Source organism: Artemia sp. Qi Xiang Cuo, chromosome 6 (genome assembly GCF_049724085.1).
Source record: "Artemia sp. Qi Xiang Cuo chromosome 6, ASM4972408v1, whole genome shotgun sequence".
NCBI lineage: Eukaryota > Metazoa > Arthropoda > Branchiopoda > Anostraca > Artemiidae > Artemia > Artemia sp. Qi Xiang Cuo.
Window position 1 is genome coordinate 57,392,848 of NC_142799.1, and position 15,444 is coordinate 57,408,291.

General features: G+C 35.0%; 1 protein-coding gene across 2 annotated transcripts in view; it reads left to right on the forward strand.

Moving 5' to 3' along the window:
* The window catches only part of LOC148951428 (sodium-coupled monocarboxylate transporter 2-like), a 181,157-nt gene that overhangs the window by 54,172 nt on the left and 111,541 nt on the right, over positions 1 to 15,444 (forward strand). For both annotated transcript variants that reach the window (XM_089090883.1, XM_089090884.1), the window contains exons 7-9: positions 3,416 to 3,524; positions 5,670 to 5,779; positions 13,073 to 13,256. In XM_089090883.1, the coding sequence (XP_088947009.1) occupies positions 3,416 to 3,524; positions 5,670 to 5,779; positions 13,073 to 13,256 (403 nt within the window). The remainder of the gene's footprint in view (positions 1 to 3,415; positions 3,525 to 5,669; positions 5,780 to 13,072; positions 13,257 to 15,444) is intronic.

Genomic DNA, 15,444 nt, shown 5'->3' on the forward strand with positions numbered 1-15,444 from the left:
CAACGTTAAAGGCTCCTATAGAAATAGGACAAAAAAATTTAGAAAAATCCTCTCTCAAAATACGCCTGGACCTGGACCTGGTTCGAGAACGCACCCATTGTTTAAATGACAATATTTGAGGATGAGGGGGTTATTTCTAATGTTTATACCGGAACTTTTGGCAAAGATACTCAAAGGCAAAGAAAAGGGGCAAAGAATAAGAAAAGGCCTAGTCAGTTGGCTGTAGAAACTTATCCCAATCAAGGTGAAAAGCAGACGCGGCAAAAGATTGGTGGCAGATGAACTCTGCGTTTTGATGCAGTGGACAACTAATTCTTGAGCCAGTTTGATCTCATGTCCAAAATTTTTCTCTATGAGACTAGAAAAGAACTTAATCAAGTTTAGAATATGATGTCAAGAAAAACAGGACAAATGGGTACAGGGGGTGATAAATGGTGCCAGTATACCTAGCCCCAGCAGCAGGAAATGTATCTTCCAAAAAATATTACTGCTCAAAGGACCTCGTTGAGGTACGCCAGAAAGGATAGTTGGCCTTATGGTGCCCTGCAACGGGTTTCACATGTGAGAAAAAATAAGTATAACTGGGTCTCATGTCAAGGGAGATGTGAAATATAGTCACTTAACTATTGACATAGACTTGGCGGAATAAATTGAGGAGCGAAATTTGCGACTCCCGATTGGTATGAGGCGACACATGATTCTTAAATCTCTTTACAGTAGGATGCAAAGCCATTCGGTATAAAGAAAGCCGGTATCTTCATCACAACTCTAAGCTATTTCAGTGCTTCCAAACAAAGTAGAGATAAGATTGCTGGCAGATGAATTGTCACCATTGTCAGTGTAAATCATATATTGTTGTGTGGCTGCTCGCAAGGAGGCAAACATTTTTACCATTAGTGAAGGAATCTTGATTTTTTTCAAGTTCAGTGATAAAAACGAGATTATTCCACTTGGACATATGTATTGCGTACATTTCATGTGTGTCTCTGTCTCTGGGGATCAGTGATAATTGATGCCAACCTTTGTATGCTTATACAGGCCACAGCATTGTCACTGTCCAGCCTTCTCGTTTTGGGTCTGCGCCCCCTTGGGATCTTCCTAACAGCACTGAAACGTTTCAGTAATGCGTGTTCATACCGTCTTTGAACAATTTTATTGCGTTGATATGTTTCATAGTTTTTATTTCAGACAACGATCGATTTTTCAGTCGTTATTTCTCGTATATAATACACAATAGTATAATTTAGCAAGTATTCTTAAGAAATTTGTTTGGGGGGGGCAATCACCCCATCGCCTCCCCCTTGTATCTTCCCTTATCATGGAATTAATTAACAGTGGCGTAGACAGAAATTAAACACTTCTGTCTGTATTTATAGACATTCGCAAAACATATGATACAGTTGATTTTCAAACACTACTAAGCCAGATGGAGTCGTTAGGTGTCCACGGAAAGTGCTTAAAGTAGTTTGAAAGTTATCTCCCAGGGCGATCCCTCAAATTAGTGTTGAATGATATGCGCTCACCAGCATTTCTAGTGACGTGTGGAGTACCACAAGGATCTGCTTTAGGTCCGCTGCTTTAACTCACCTATGTTGATCTCATATGTATGTATTTGAAAGATGTGCGTCTTAACTCGTTTGATAATGATACTGTTTTAACTGCGTTTGCCTCATCTTTGAATGACCTGGTGAGAAAAGGGAATTTCGAATTGGAAAGGCTGTAGATTTTCACTTCATTAAGTCTATTGTCTGTAAATGTTTGCAAGATATTTTGAATGACGTTCTGTAGAGATGGTACATCACTGGATGTGTCTGGCCAGGTAACCTTATGTGGTAATCCAGTTCAGCAAGTTTATCATCTCCGCTACCTTGGTTTTTATCTTGATTGCCACCTGCCATGAAAATGTCACAGTGACGCAATTTCATCGAAAATCCCCCGTGAGGTAGGCATACTTCGACGTCTGCAGAACTTTCTCCATCAAAGAACACTTCTAGCTATATATTATTCGCTGGTTTATCCATATATCTCCTACGGTTGCCTCGTATGGAGCAGCAACCTCTTATGCAACTATAGAAGAGTGCAAGTTCGACAAAATAAAGCTGTTAGAACAATCGGTAGGTATGTCCAGGTTGTACATGTCACCTGTGCTTGCTTTAAGGTCCCTGAAGCTCCTCAATGTAGGTCAGATAAGAGATTATCAAGCTACAGTATTTGTGTTTCAGTGGAAGAATGGTTTAACCCCTGATGTTTTTAAGAGTTTTTACCAAATTAATAGTGACCTGCATAATTATGGAACTAGGCAAAGTGATAATATAGTTCTTGATTTGCGTCGTGGTACCAGGTCTTCATTTTCAATCAAACATCTGGGTTCATCTGTATGGAATGAGATGTCATTAAGCATTAGGGTAGCGGAACACGTACCTCAGTTTAAAAAGAATTTAAAAGAGTTTTTGGCGGGAGAACTTGTTGAATTTTATTATGGCTGGTAGGTCGGGTAGGGGAGGAAGAGGAGCCGGAAAGGTATGGGTTGGCTGGGAAAATAAAGGTGGGGAGGGGCTAGGGTGAGGTTGGTTGGGAAGGGTGGGGAAGGGGAGGCAGGAGTTGAGTATTGAAGAGTGATGGAGACTGGATTTGTTATTGTTATTTTTCTTTTATATTTTTATTTATATATTATTATTTTCAATTCAGTTATTAATTTTTTTATCTATTTTTTTCATATATATAGGTTATAGTTTATTTATAATAGTTTAAATTAAATAGTTGAGGTTCAAGTAAATAGTCGAGTTAATAGGTAAGTAGTTACGTGAACTTTTGCGGGACTGCAAACCTTCCTAGGTTTCCTCCAGCGCAAAAGTGTTGATTAATTTATTTATTTGTTGGTGAATGCGGATTAATAAACTTATGAACTTAACTTAAATGGAGACAGCACCAGAGGAATTGAATATGGAAGATTGATTAGATTATTTTTAACTGGATACATGTTGTTGATGATGATAATCAAAGAGATGATGACGATTAGGCTTTTTACAATGATGATAATGGCATGCTCTAATAACATCGTTTCAAAACACATAAACGACCATTTTCGCTGTATCTTATCCTATACATACTAACGTAGTATATGAACAAGTTTAAAGGTGAAATTTATCCCTAAACGCTTTTTCTCTGTTGCTTGGTCGTTTTGTTCAAAACGTTTAATATTTAGTCTCTTTTTTGATGATTTTTCTTCTTTTGGCCTACCGTATTTACAGTTGCGATTTTACATTAAGATAAATTTGTTAGCTTTAAAGGTTCTTCTGTTTTTAGCGATATTTTTTTGAAGACTTCTGGAAACCGCATTAATTCTCTTTAAAGTCGCTTATTATTGATTACTAAAACAAAAGAATGTAAAAGTTTAGTTAATTTTTAATTTCAGGGCTATTTGGATAAACTTAGTTGGACTTCTGGGTCTACTTTGTATTTGTTGCTATACAGGAATGGTCATTTTCACCAAATACTATGACTGTGATCCTTTGTCTGCCAATGTAAGTGTTTTCCCGAAATTTACGTAATTAATATCTTCATAAATTCCAGAAATTTTTATACAGAATGTGGGAATGAGAATGGTGATCCTAATTTTTTTAAGCACGTTGGCCGCTGATGAAGAGACCCAGGCTTATAAGTGAGACCCCGATACCAAGCTGCAGTCATCAAATGCATAAATTCGATGAACCCCTGGCCCAAAATAACTAAACTAGTCTGGAACAATGTTGATGCAACTGACACTAAATTAGCATCACTTCAGAAAAATTTAGATGAGGCTAAATATACTTTTCAAAATCAAGTGAGAGGGCAAATGTGTCCTTTTTGAACGAAAATTTTAAGAGAACGTATCTTTCAGTGAAAATACCCCTAAAAAGGTAGTTTAAAAAATCTAGAGGAGTAGGGAGCTCAAAAATCCGAGAAGAGTGGTGGATATGAATGCCCTATTGCCCATCCCCTCCCTTAATTGATGACAATAGACAAGTACCATTACTGCACAAGATAAAGTGCAGTTAATGTTTATTTTTTAAATAAAAAAATATGGTAAAGTTTCTTGTTGTTGTTTACTTTCCTTCGAATTGTTTTTGCTTAATTTAGTTCAAAGTCTATAATTTGGGCTATATGAAGCTGAGCTATTTATCCCTAATTCAAAATGAAATACTGTGAAGTTTGCCAGATTTAATTAATAAAACATGCTTTGAATTGGCAATAGTCGGAAATATTTATCAGCAGACCATAAGAACTAATTTTCAATCAAAAAATTTTCCAGAATGTCGTAAGATCTCCCGACAATTCGGTAGGTATACGAAAAATACTTCCCTTCTCTTAAAAGAATTCAACTCTGGATCTGCTCCTGTGTAACACTAAACTGAAAGGATAACAGAAAGTATAAATTTTAAAAAAAGGTGTTCATTAGTCGCTCTGCAAAAAAATAAAACAAATTATTAAAACAAAGAATAGAGAGTAGTTGGAAAGACCTATGATATATAGGCTTTTTCAGATACTAATTTTGTTTGATCATGGTAGTTATGCTTTGAACCAATCAGAGAATCCTGAGTTTTATCGTTCAAGCCTTCACATAATAGATGAGAAATTACCCTTTACCCCTGTGATTGGTCTGAATCACCCCTCCTCTTGTTAAGTTATAAAAATAGGGGTTAAAACCGTGTAGACAAATTTTGTTTGTCTCGTTATGGATCTCATTTCTTTATACTAGTTATAGAATAATGAAACAACATTATTGATTTTGGTTTAGTATAATCCTTTGCTGACCTCAGACCTTTTTATTTTAATAATTTATTCTTTTTAAAAATCTTGTAACAGCAAGTATTATTCAACCAGCATAAGATGAACACTACATGTGAAATAGTACTAAAATGGTATTTCTGGGTTTCGACCAGAAAATGCTGGTATTCCACTTACAGTACCAACGACAGTGAAATTGAAATATGATTGTTTGAATAGGTTAAGTAAAAACTTACATTACTATATACATTATATTCTTAAAATAAGGACAATTGAGTATTCTATTTAAAAAGACATCTATATATACAGATATGCAGTTTTTAGTAAACGTTGTCAAGTTTAAGTATTTTTTTTTCACGGTTTAACGCGACAACACTGAAAAAAATGATATAGTTATCCAGGGCATCAATTCATGAAAGTCAGGGGGGGAGATTTTGTTACTTTTTTAATTTTCAAGAAATATTCCAGAAAAGGTGTCTTTCATAGAAATAACAAAGCAGTAATTCTTAAAAATGTAGGAGTGGGTGGGGGGGAGGGGGAGAAGGAGTAATATATAGGCTGGAAATTCTCTTCTACAATTGACGTGGCTTTATTGTTTTAAAAAGTTCAAAATTTTGGAACAACCAAAAGAAAACAATAGAGAATCATGGTTTTAAGGTATGAATGAAACTAAGATGGATCCAGGAGGTAAAAAAAAGTTTACTGCATCGTCTTAGACACTCTCTGGTCTCCCGATGGAGCTATATGAATAATGATAAGGTTATATTGCAAATAATTTCAGATGAAAAGGTGTCATAGCTTGAAAGGCCTCAAAGAGATTTATTATCTTTCGCCAATAATAATTCATTTGTTTAATTTATTATATTCCATTTATATTTTGATACATTTATATTTTATTTTAGCTTGTCGAACGATCTGAACAGCTTTTTCCCCTTTTTGTTATGGATACGCTTGGACATTTACCAGGACTGCCAGGGTTATTTGTTGCTGGGATATTTTCTGGGGCATTAAGGTTTGTCGTTGTTTTTTTCTTGGGTCTCTGTTTTGTTTTGTTTGTCTAGGGTTTTGAATCACCTTTATATGCGTCTCCCTTTCCGTGATTGTGAATGTCAGGGACGTTTACAAGAGAGGAAACCTTGGTACGCGGTCTCCATCTCAAACCTTGAATTTTCCGAATTTCTGGGCACTTTTTATTCAAATTACTGAACAATCTATACATTTTGGTCAATCTACCTCCTCCCCCACCCTGAAAATGTGTTTGTATGTACCAAATGCATGCAGGTTATCTAGTTTTGAATTATTTTTATGCTTATCAGAGGCAACGCTATAGCATTTCTAATAGTAAAGGCCATACGGCTCCAATGTTTTATTATTATTATTTTTTTTTTCCCAGAGGCACTTCATATGGAAGGGGTTATCTTAGAAACTTCAAAGGGGGCTCGTTCGAATGGAAATCGAGAATTCTAGTTCCCTTTTTAAGGGTCAAAAGTGATTGTAGGGCAACTACCCCCCCCCCTCCCACGCCCATCATTCCCCCAAGCACATCCAATCAACATTTTGAGATAGCCATTTTGTTCAGCGTAGTTGATTTCCAGATAAAAAATACATTTTTGAGGAGGGGACTCCCCCACAACCCTCAGGGCAAGGGTTTTTAGTTATGCCCTGGGGGCATATAAGGTTTTTATAGAAGGGGTTTTCGTAGAAACTTCAAAACAGGCCCGTTCCATTGGAAATTCAAGGGGATAGTGCCCTTTTTAATATTGGAAAGTGATTGGATGGCAACAACCCCCCCCCCCCACGCCCATCATTTCCCCAAACACGTCCAATCAAAATTTTGAGATAGCCGTTTTGTTCAGCGTAGTTGATTTCCAGATAGAAAATATGTTTTTGAGGAGGAAACTGATTGTGGTAGTTGTATGCTTGGTAGATTATTTGATTTTATTTTTGTTCATTTTTGGTTTAGTGGAGTTCTTTACTTTTGTTTGAAAAAATTATTTTGTAGAAAAAGTTTTTTAATTAATAACTATTATTTATTATATATTATTTTTATTAATAAATAAAGACTATTCTTAAAAAGAAATAGTGATTAGTTAATGTTTGGATTATTTAGTAGACATCGACCGTGTAATAAATAGATGGGGCCGGTGTAGAAAGAGAAAAATAGATCTTTTCTTATAAAATTGTGAATTCTATAAGTTAAGCAAAATATATCGAACTTTAAAAAGTGGAAAGATACGCTACATTGTTATGTGAATTTAGATTAGCAAATTTTTTATATTTCGTCAAAGTTGACATTGTTTATTAAAAAACTATTCTTAAAAAGAAATAGTGATTAGTTAATGTTTTATTGCCTATACTTAAAATCCTCGTTTTAAATGTCTTCTGTGTACTTCTATCTCTCTGTTCTATCTTTTTTGTTACACCCTTAAACGAACTAGTATTGAATGTTTAATCTTGTACGCTTATACAGTTGTATCTTAATCCTCATTAACCTGCTCTTCATTACCATCATAATTACTAAGCGATGCCATATAGTTAGACGACTTGCTAAAGGGTTTGACCTATACCAATAGTCACAAAGAATGCATGGCTCCAAAAGATGGTTTAAGACCAATTTTGTTTGACAATACATAGCTTAACTCACTCGCTATAGTCGTCAGAAGTGGAAAGGCTAAAAATTATGCAGAAAATATTAAAAAACTAATTTTTTGTAGATGGTGAGCAGCTTTTTATTTTTTTTTTATGAAGGAGTGGTTTTTATGACTTACTGTTTTTTGTACCGATATTTTGACGTCTTTTTAACTTCAACAGATTTATTAGAACTTTGATCATCACCAGATTTCAGATAAAATTTACGACGATTCCCCACTACCTACCTACGACGTATAATTGTTGAGGTTCCCTTTAAATTGCTGGCATTTCTTTGTTCGGAAGTTTATCGGGGCAACCTATTATGTGCCCCCAACTAAAAAAAATCCTGGAGCCACCCCTGGTTCCACAAGCGAATTCAAAGCTCGAACTCGTGTTTTGCTCTAGTTTCTTGCTTTAAAGTAGCTGGACAAGTTTATCACAAAGTCAATTTAAAGGCACATCCATCACCAACCACTGAAGGTGATTTCAAACCACCTTTATATGGCCAAATGTACTTTTTGGACCCCAATGAAGGTGTTAAAGAACGCCTGGCACATCGCCAAGAACGCCTGGATCTCTCATTACCTAATGGCTCTCTTGGAAGAAATATTTTGAGGGAAAAACAATTATGCGAAAGGTTACATGAAAAGGCGAGAAGTGGACAATGATGTTAATCAACCTGCTTCTTCACTGGGACAACAACCTCCAAAAGTGCAGTTCATTTTCACTGTGCCAGGTTTTGTCGATTATAGGTGGTTCAATTTCTAGTGACGACTTAATTGAGGGTGCATTTGGAGAATGGCTGTCAAATCAAAATTTAATTTTAATGAACGATCACGTTATTTTAGCTTAGCTCATCAAAGAAGTTAAAAAAATAAATGCGAAAATTGTCGATGGCCTCCCAGGAGATTACAAATCTTATAAAAGTTATGATTCTGTAAAAGACAAAGAGGAAGGAAGAATTGAATTCACTTCAGCAGTCCTCAATTCAAGTTATACTGCAAATTTACCACCCCATGACTTAAAAAGAAAGAAAAATACAATATTTATGATTCTACGTAGCTTAGATATTTCAGAACGGATGTAAAGTGGAATCCACCTTATTGTTAGTGAATTATGTAACTGAAAAATTAGGGCGAATAAAATTACTGGGGAAAAATCAGGAAACAAAGTTATGCGGTATGAAGTATTAACAACTGCCAACAAAACATTTTATTGTTAGAATTGTATACCTTTTTTTTAAACTAATTAAACAAGCAATAATTATGTATTTTTGTTGAACCCATGGTGACACTATGGCATCAAGGAGTACTTCACAGGTTCCACAGTTAGAAGACAAGCGACAATTAGAATCAATATATACAAGTCTGCCGTGTAGCCATGCTAGGGACCGGTGGCGAAACTACCAGTCCCCCGGTAATGTGTCATAGGCAGTGCAATAGCGCTGCCTAAGTAAAGAACTATGTTGGCACATTGTATTATTATTATTTTTTTTTTGGTTATTGGTATTAGACGAGGGCACTTCGTATCGAAGGAATTGTCGTAGAAACTTCGAGAAAGGCTCATTCGATTGGAAACTGGAGTGGCTTTGGCTTGTGCCCTTTTCAATAGTCGAAAGTGATTGGAAGGCGACTAACTACCCTTTCACGCCCACCATTTCTCCAAACACATCTAATCAAAATTTTGAGATAGCCATTTTGTTCAGCTTATATGATTTTCAGATAGAAAATATGTTTTTGTGGAGGACACTACCGCACAACCCTCAAGGCAAGGGTTTTAAGTTATATCCTGGGGGCATATAAGGTTTTTATAGAAGGCGTTGTCGTAGAAACTTCCAAAAAGGCTCAGTCGATTGGAAATTCAAAAGGGCTAGTGCATTTTAATAGTTGAAAGTGATTTGAGGGCAATTAGCGCCCCTCTCATGCCCACCTTTCCCCCAAACACATCCAATCAAAATTTTGAGATAGCCATTTTATCAAACGGAGTTTTAAATTCTGGAAATTAGGTCTTTGAGGATGACAGCTCCCCCACAGCCCTCAGGGCAAGGGTTGTGAGTTATATATTATATAAGGTTGTAAGTTATTATATAAGGTTTTGTATAGACAACGTTGTCGTAGAAATTTCAGAAAGGGCTCATTCGATTGGAAATTTAAACGGCTAGCTTCCTTTTTAATAGTCGAAAGTGATTCTAAGGCAACTGAGCCCCCTTCCACGCCCACCATTTCCCCAACCACATCCAATCAAAATTTTGATATAGCCATTTTGTTCAACGCAGTTGAAAGTTCTGGAAATTATGTCTTTAAGGATGACAAACCCCCCCCCCCCACCCCTCAGGGCCAGGGTTATAATTCTTCAGAAAATTCGGCATAAATCAGGTAGCGGCATAAAACTCGGCATAAAATTCGGCATAAAACTTTCCAGCATCATATAGCTCCAGAATTAATCCACAGGTGGGTTTGATGGTTTCGGCTAATATAAAAGTATCTTTGTTTAAGTAACATCAATGATATACCAGTGACTCTTAATCGTTTTTGTTTACGGTTCCTTTAAAACGTCAGATTTTTCAGGACTCCCTTAAAACATCAGATTCTTATGTCAATTTTTTTGGAACTTTTTCAGCTTCTTAAAAAATTGGAAAACTTAGAAAAGCGATTCTTCATTTAACAGCGAAAAGTCAAATCGGATACTATGTTTCTTGGGATAACATAAAATATCTAATCTAGACTATTTTGCTCGTATCTATATTGAGCCTGGATAGCCACCATAGTCTTGGTTGCGGCAGCTGGTCGTGGTGTTAGTGCATTTAATAAGGGTTCAACTGGCTGGTGAACTGTACTTATGTGGTTAGTTTAGTATAAGCTAAACACAAATTTAACATTCAGAAACACCTATTTATGATTGATTTTATTGAAATTATTAATGGGATGTATGGGCTTGTTGTTCACTACACAGCCTCTCAAATCTCAGAGCAAAATTGGCCCCATTTCTTGTTCGACATTAATTTTTGAGCGATGCTTATTTTTTTATTTCCACGACACTAAAAAAAGCCGGCTTTACTCAAGTAGGACGTTTCAAATGGAATTAAGACTCGTAAAAAGTTTCATTCTACCAAATTGTGTCTTCAGTGTGTTATCGCATGACAAATCAATAAGTGGATCTTCATCAAAAAAAGAAAATTTGGATGGATCCTTGGCTTTAAATAGGTCTTGAATCAATTCAAACTCGATATTATCTGCTTGAATGTGTTTTTCGAAGACTTTACAGAAAGGAGCCACTGGACCTAGTGGACACAGGTGGTTTCTATTGCAAAAGGACTATCTGGTAAAAATAAAAATAAATTATCAAAAATAGAGATAGTTATACATTTGGAAAGAATCCGATGGAATCTTTTGGTACTTACTTATTAGCCAGTAACACGCGAGAAATTGTATAGCGAACATGATACAAGAAACTTGTCAAGCAGCTTCTGTATCAAGAGAATTCCTTTGGTGTGGTACGGAAACAGGGGTTTCTCACTAAGTGAACAATATTTTAATTTTAGTTTTTTGGGGTTGTGGGGCAAACAAAGGTACCTAGGTTAGGTTATGTATTTGATATATGCTATGCTTTACCCCCGCCCCCCTAATGTGCAAATATATAGCCAAACTTTGTTTCTAAACTATTATAACTTCATCTTTTTATTTGTTTTATTTCATTAGCATTAACCAAACTTCCCTTCTCGCGTGTTTTCTGGCTAAAACATAAGTACCAATTTTTTCTGCATACTTAATTGTTGGTGCAAAATTTTTTAAGAAGTTCCAACAAATTTGCCAAATTGCTTCATTGAATACCTTAAATCACTCTTATGGTGAAACTACTGCTCCTGAAGTAACCGTGGCTCACAGTTTGAGAACCACTGGGATCTAATGCGCAAACCAATTAAACCTAATGAATATTATAAAAGGGATAGTCAGAAAATGATATTACATATTATATAAACGAGGACTACACTCTAAATTTATGTCCAAAGATGCAGGGAAAATTCTGAAAGTAGATAAGGAATTATGAAATTTGTTTCTGATTGTCGACAGAACAACTTTTTGTGCATCTAGACTGTCGGTGAAACATCAATCTTCACAAGCGATGCATCTTTTGCTGTATGAGTTCAAAATTTCTCATATTTAATGTTCAAAGGCTGGAAACTAACATTCTAATAACAAACAAGTTAAAAACATCTTAGTGCTCTATAGCTCCAGGATTAACTCATGGTTTGTTTTGATGATTTCACCTGATATAAAACTGTCATTGCTTAAGGAACTTCAGTGGTCTAATGTATAAATCTAAGCATCATTATCAAAGGGACATTCATCAAGTGACACTAAATAAATCAGGACTGTCCTCTAAATGTTGTTCGAGGGGTAAAGTCCTATTTTGAAAGGGGCCTAAAATCTTATAGAGAAAGGTGAGAAAAACTACTGAAGGCAAAATCAGGAATTCTAAGAGTCGATGCTGATTGTTGATCGTCGTTGGAGCGGCTTTTTATTGATCTTTTCTGTCACAACCGATATTATCATATTGCAATCCAGATTGTAGCTTGAAAACAAGTTTAGCGTAATATTTTGGGAATCTTATACGGCATAAATTTCAAAGTTTAATTTTCAACGTCCAAAGACTACAAAAAAGTACTGCATAGTCATATGGTTACAATGATATCGTCTGACAATTTTTTCACCTTAAAGTTCTTTTCATATTTAATATCTTACGAATAGAAACAGCAAACAGATCATCCTTGGAATTGCAAAGCACCCGATTCTCAAAGATTTATGGAAAAATTAGTTTTCAATAAAACGCAAAATCAAAATGGGGTTATTGAGGTTCCGGAAATTCTTGTGTGTAACGTTGGGAGTGCCAATTAGACTCGAGCTCCACTCAGAATTTTACGTTTTTTTAAGTTTATCTTATGTTAAGGAACAGTCAATACAGCCAAAATAAAATAAGATTTCTGGATGAGCAATTAATAAACATTTGAAATAAAATTTTATAAACTTTAGCCTTTAATGCTTGATCAGAAGTCCAATCTTCGAATTCCTTATTTTTTATTTTCAACAGTTTGCTTAATAATAGTGATGATTTCACCAGTTTCGTAATATCGTCAAAATCGTGGGGGGGGTGGGGAGGTGGGCAAAGTTGGAGCCAATTTTCATAAGTCAAGTGAAAATGACAGTGAAAACCGAAAAACGAATCCTATAGTACCATAAAGATAAAGATAAAGAAAACTGACCCATTGTGGATACTTGAATTATGCGGTTTTGCCCTAGTTTTGACAAGATTTTTGAAAAAAAATTCAGTGGGGGGGGGGGGGTGAAAACTGGGATCAGGGGATGGGGGGGGGGCAAACCAAGGTCTGGGAGGGGCTGTTGCCCTACCCCGATGCTCCGTAGCAAATTACGCCCCTGGATTTCACACGACGAGGATGATTGTCTCATGGTTTTATGCATTAGCGGTAGTGTAAAAGAACTTGTTGAAGCGTAATAGGTTACACTTAATACAATATAACTTAGCCATTTGGCATAGACAATTACATATGGGTGTGAAAATTGTTTAACTTGATACTAATTTAAGGTTAATCTAGAAAATCGGTAAATCCAATGTCAGTGTTTAAGCAAATCGTTCCAAATATGTTTCTTTTTTCTAGTACAGTATCAAGTGGGCTCAATTCACTAGCAGCAATAGCTATGGAAGACTTTGTCAAACCTTTTTGTTTCCCCAATCTGAGTGATAGGGCAGCTACTAATGTTTCAAAAGCTTTGGCAGTTCTAATTGGATTGATTTGTTTTGGCTTAGTATTTGTAGCTGCTCAATTTGGCAATGCCCTTGAAGTAAGTATTTCTTTTGGTATTCTACGTTAGTAAAAGCCAAAATTGACTAAAAAGCAGAAAGAATGTTTTGTAGAATTTTTCCAAATATCCTCTTCACAATTAAACTTTTACTTAGATTTCAATGACCAGATCCTGCTTAAAATGTATTTGTAGTTTTCTTCTAAGGAATATGGTTCCAAATTTCTTTAGCAAAATCTATATCTATGATGAACGTGCCTTTTTATACCTTTGCCTGTTGTCACTTTTACTTTTAACTGGCCCATTTCAACCATAAAAAAGGAACTTCTAGTCAAAAAATCTATAAGGCCAAGGCTAAGTCAGTATCTTAAGTTTATTGCTAAACTCATCAATTGTATTGTTTTCCTTATTTAATTTATTTTATTGCTCTTGCTTTTGTTTAGATAAACTGAGTTAGTTTTTCAAGTTATTTAATTTTGTCCATAATTTGTATATTCCTTCTTACCTTTCAATTGAAAAGGAAATTTTCTTTCAGAAAATATTTTTGGCTAAAGCCAATATATGCGGTCATCAGCTCTACTCTGTCAATTGTTAATGTACTTCAGACAGTTTATTTCAATTTTCATTTATCTTAGTTCGAATCACAGTTTTATCGATTTTCTGTTCATGAGAAAATTAAGTAATTTTATGAAATAGCCTAGTAATTTGCCATACGGAGATTCAAGTCATAAAAAATAGTAAGTTCATTCAAGGATTCCTAAAAGCTGTTTTTCTTGGGAATAGGTTTTGACATATTTTTTGTACATATTACAGTCCACTCTGAAAAAAAGTCTTTTCAAGATATGCGTTCATCATTCCTACTTTATTAATTAATCAAACCTGCCGTGTCACTTAATGACTCTTTTCTTGTAAATTAGTTTGTCGAAAAAAAAGATTTTCTATTTTCCGTTCACTCAACTAATTTCATGTAAGACTTACTATTTTCGGAATATGTTTTAATCATGGGTGGATGAGTATTGGTGTTTTAATCAATTTAAATAATGAACATGGAACCTGAAGTGTCCTATTCAGTTGTTGTGTCATAAAATACTAAAATGTACTAGATTTGCAGTTTTCTGTGATTTGTTAGAATTCTCAAAACTAAGTAAGTACAAATATTCATAATGTGGGATAATGTACCGACAGTCATAGTATGAGGCCCTGTCCCGAAATAGCGTTAAAAAAGAAAGAAAATTAGTCTCAATATTGGTGTAAGGGCTGGTGAGTAAAACCTTCCTAGTTCTAATGTTTGTTTTATTAGTTCTAAGGTTATTCACTTCGTCAGTTTCTAGAGGGTCGAATTTATCGAGTCTGCTATAGAATTTCCTAATTTTGAATTGGGTTACCTTCATGCTTGCATCAGAATAGGTCAGTTCTTTTGCTAATGAATCTGGTAACCCCTATCTTAGAACAGAAAACTACTTTTTAAGAGAACCTGCTGACTCTCATCATACTTCTCAGGTTCTTGTTTTTTTCCAAAACATCGAAGTTTCTTCTGATCTGATCACCTCGCATAAGGACTTTATATCGTCAGAGTTCTCTGTTCAATATCCTATTTGGCCGAAAAAGTTGACTATAAGTAATTTTGACTGAGATCGCTAAACTCCATGATCCTGGTACTTTGATTAATTAAAAACGATATGTTGGGTGGAACAGTAGTTCTTTTTATATTGTTTGAATTTGGAAAGGTCGATTCCCTTTTTTTTACCATGAAACCATATACTTTTTTTTTCCTTATTTATTTAATATCAATTATTAACAAAAAAATTAACAAAACCACATCCCCTCCAAACGTCATGGCATAATATGGAAAAGGGATAATCAGACAAATCCACAAAGTAAAAAAATTCAAAATTTATATTTATCTCAGAAGGGGTTTAAAAACATAAATTCAACATCATGTACTCTTTTATTCCTAACTTAACACTCAACACAAGTCCTTCCTTAACTAACATAAAAAATACAAATTATAAAACTATATTCTTGAGTGAATACCCCTTTTTGAAATAATTCTATATCCTATCAATTTAACCATTTTAAATCATATTTAGAAAAATAATCAGTTCTTCAACAGCCTTTTAAATTCACTTACATCACAATTGCTTCTAACATCTCCATCAAGTGATTTCAATAACTTAATCCCTCTAAACACCGGAGAAAATTCTTAGCATAAATTTGTTTCAACCTAGTG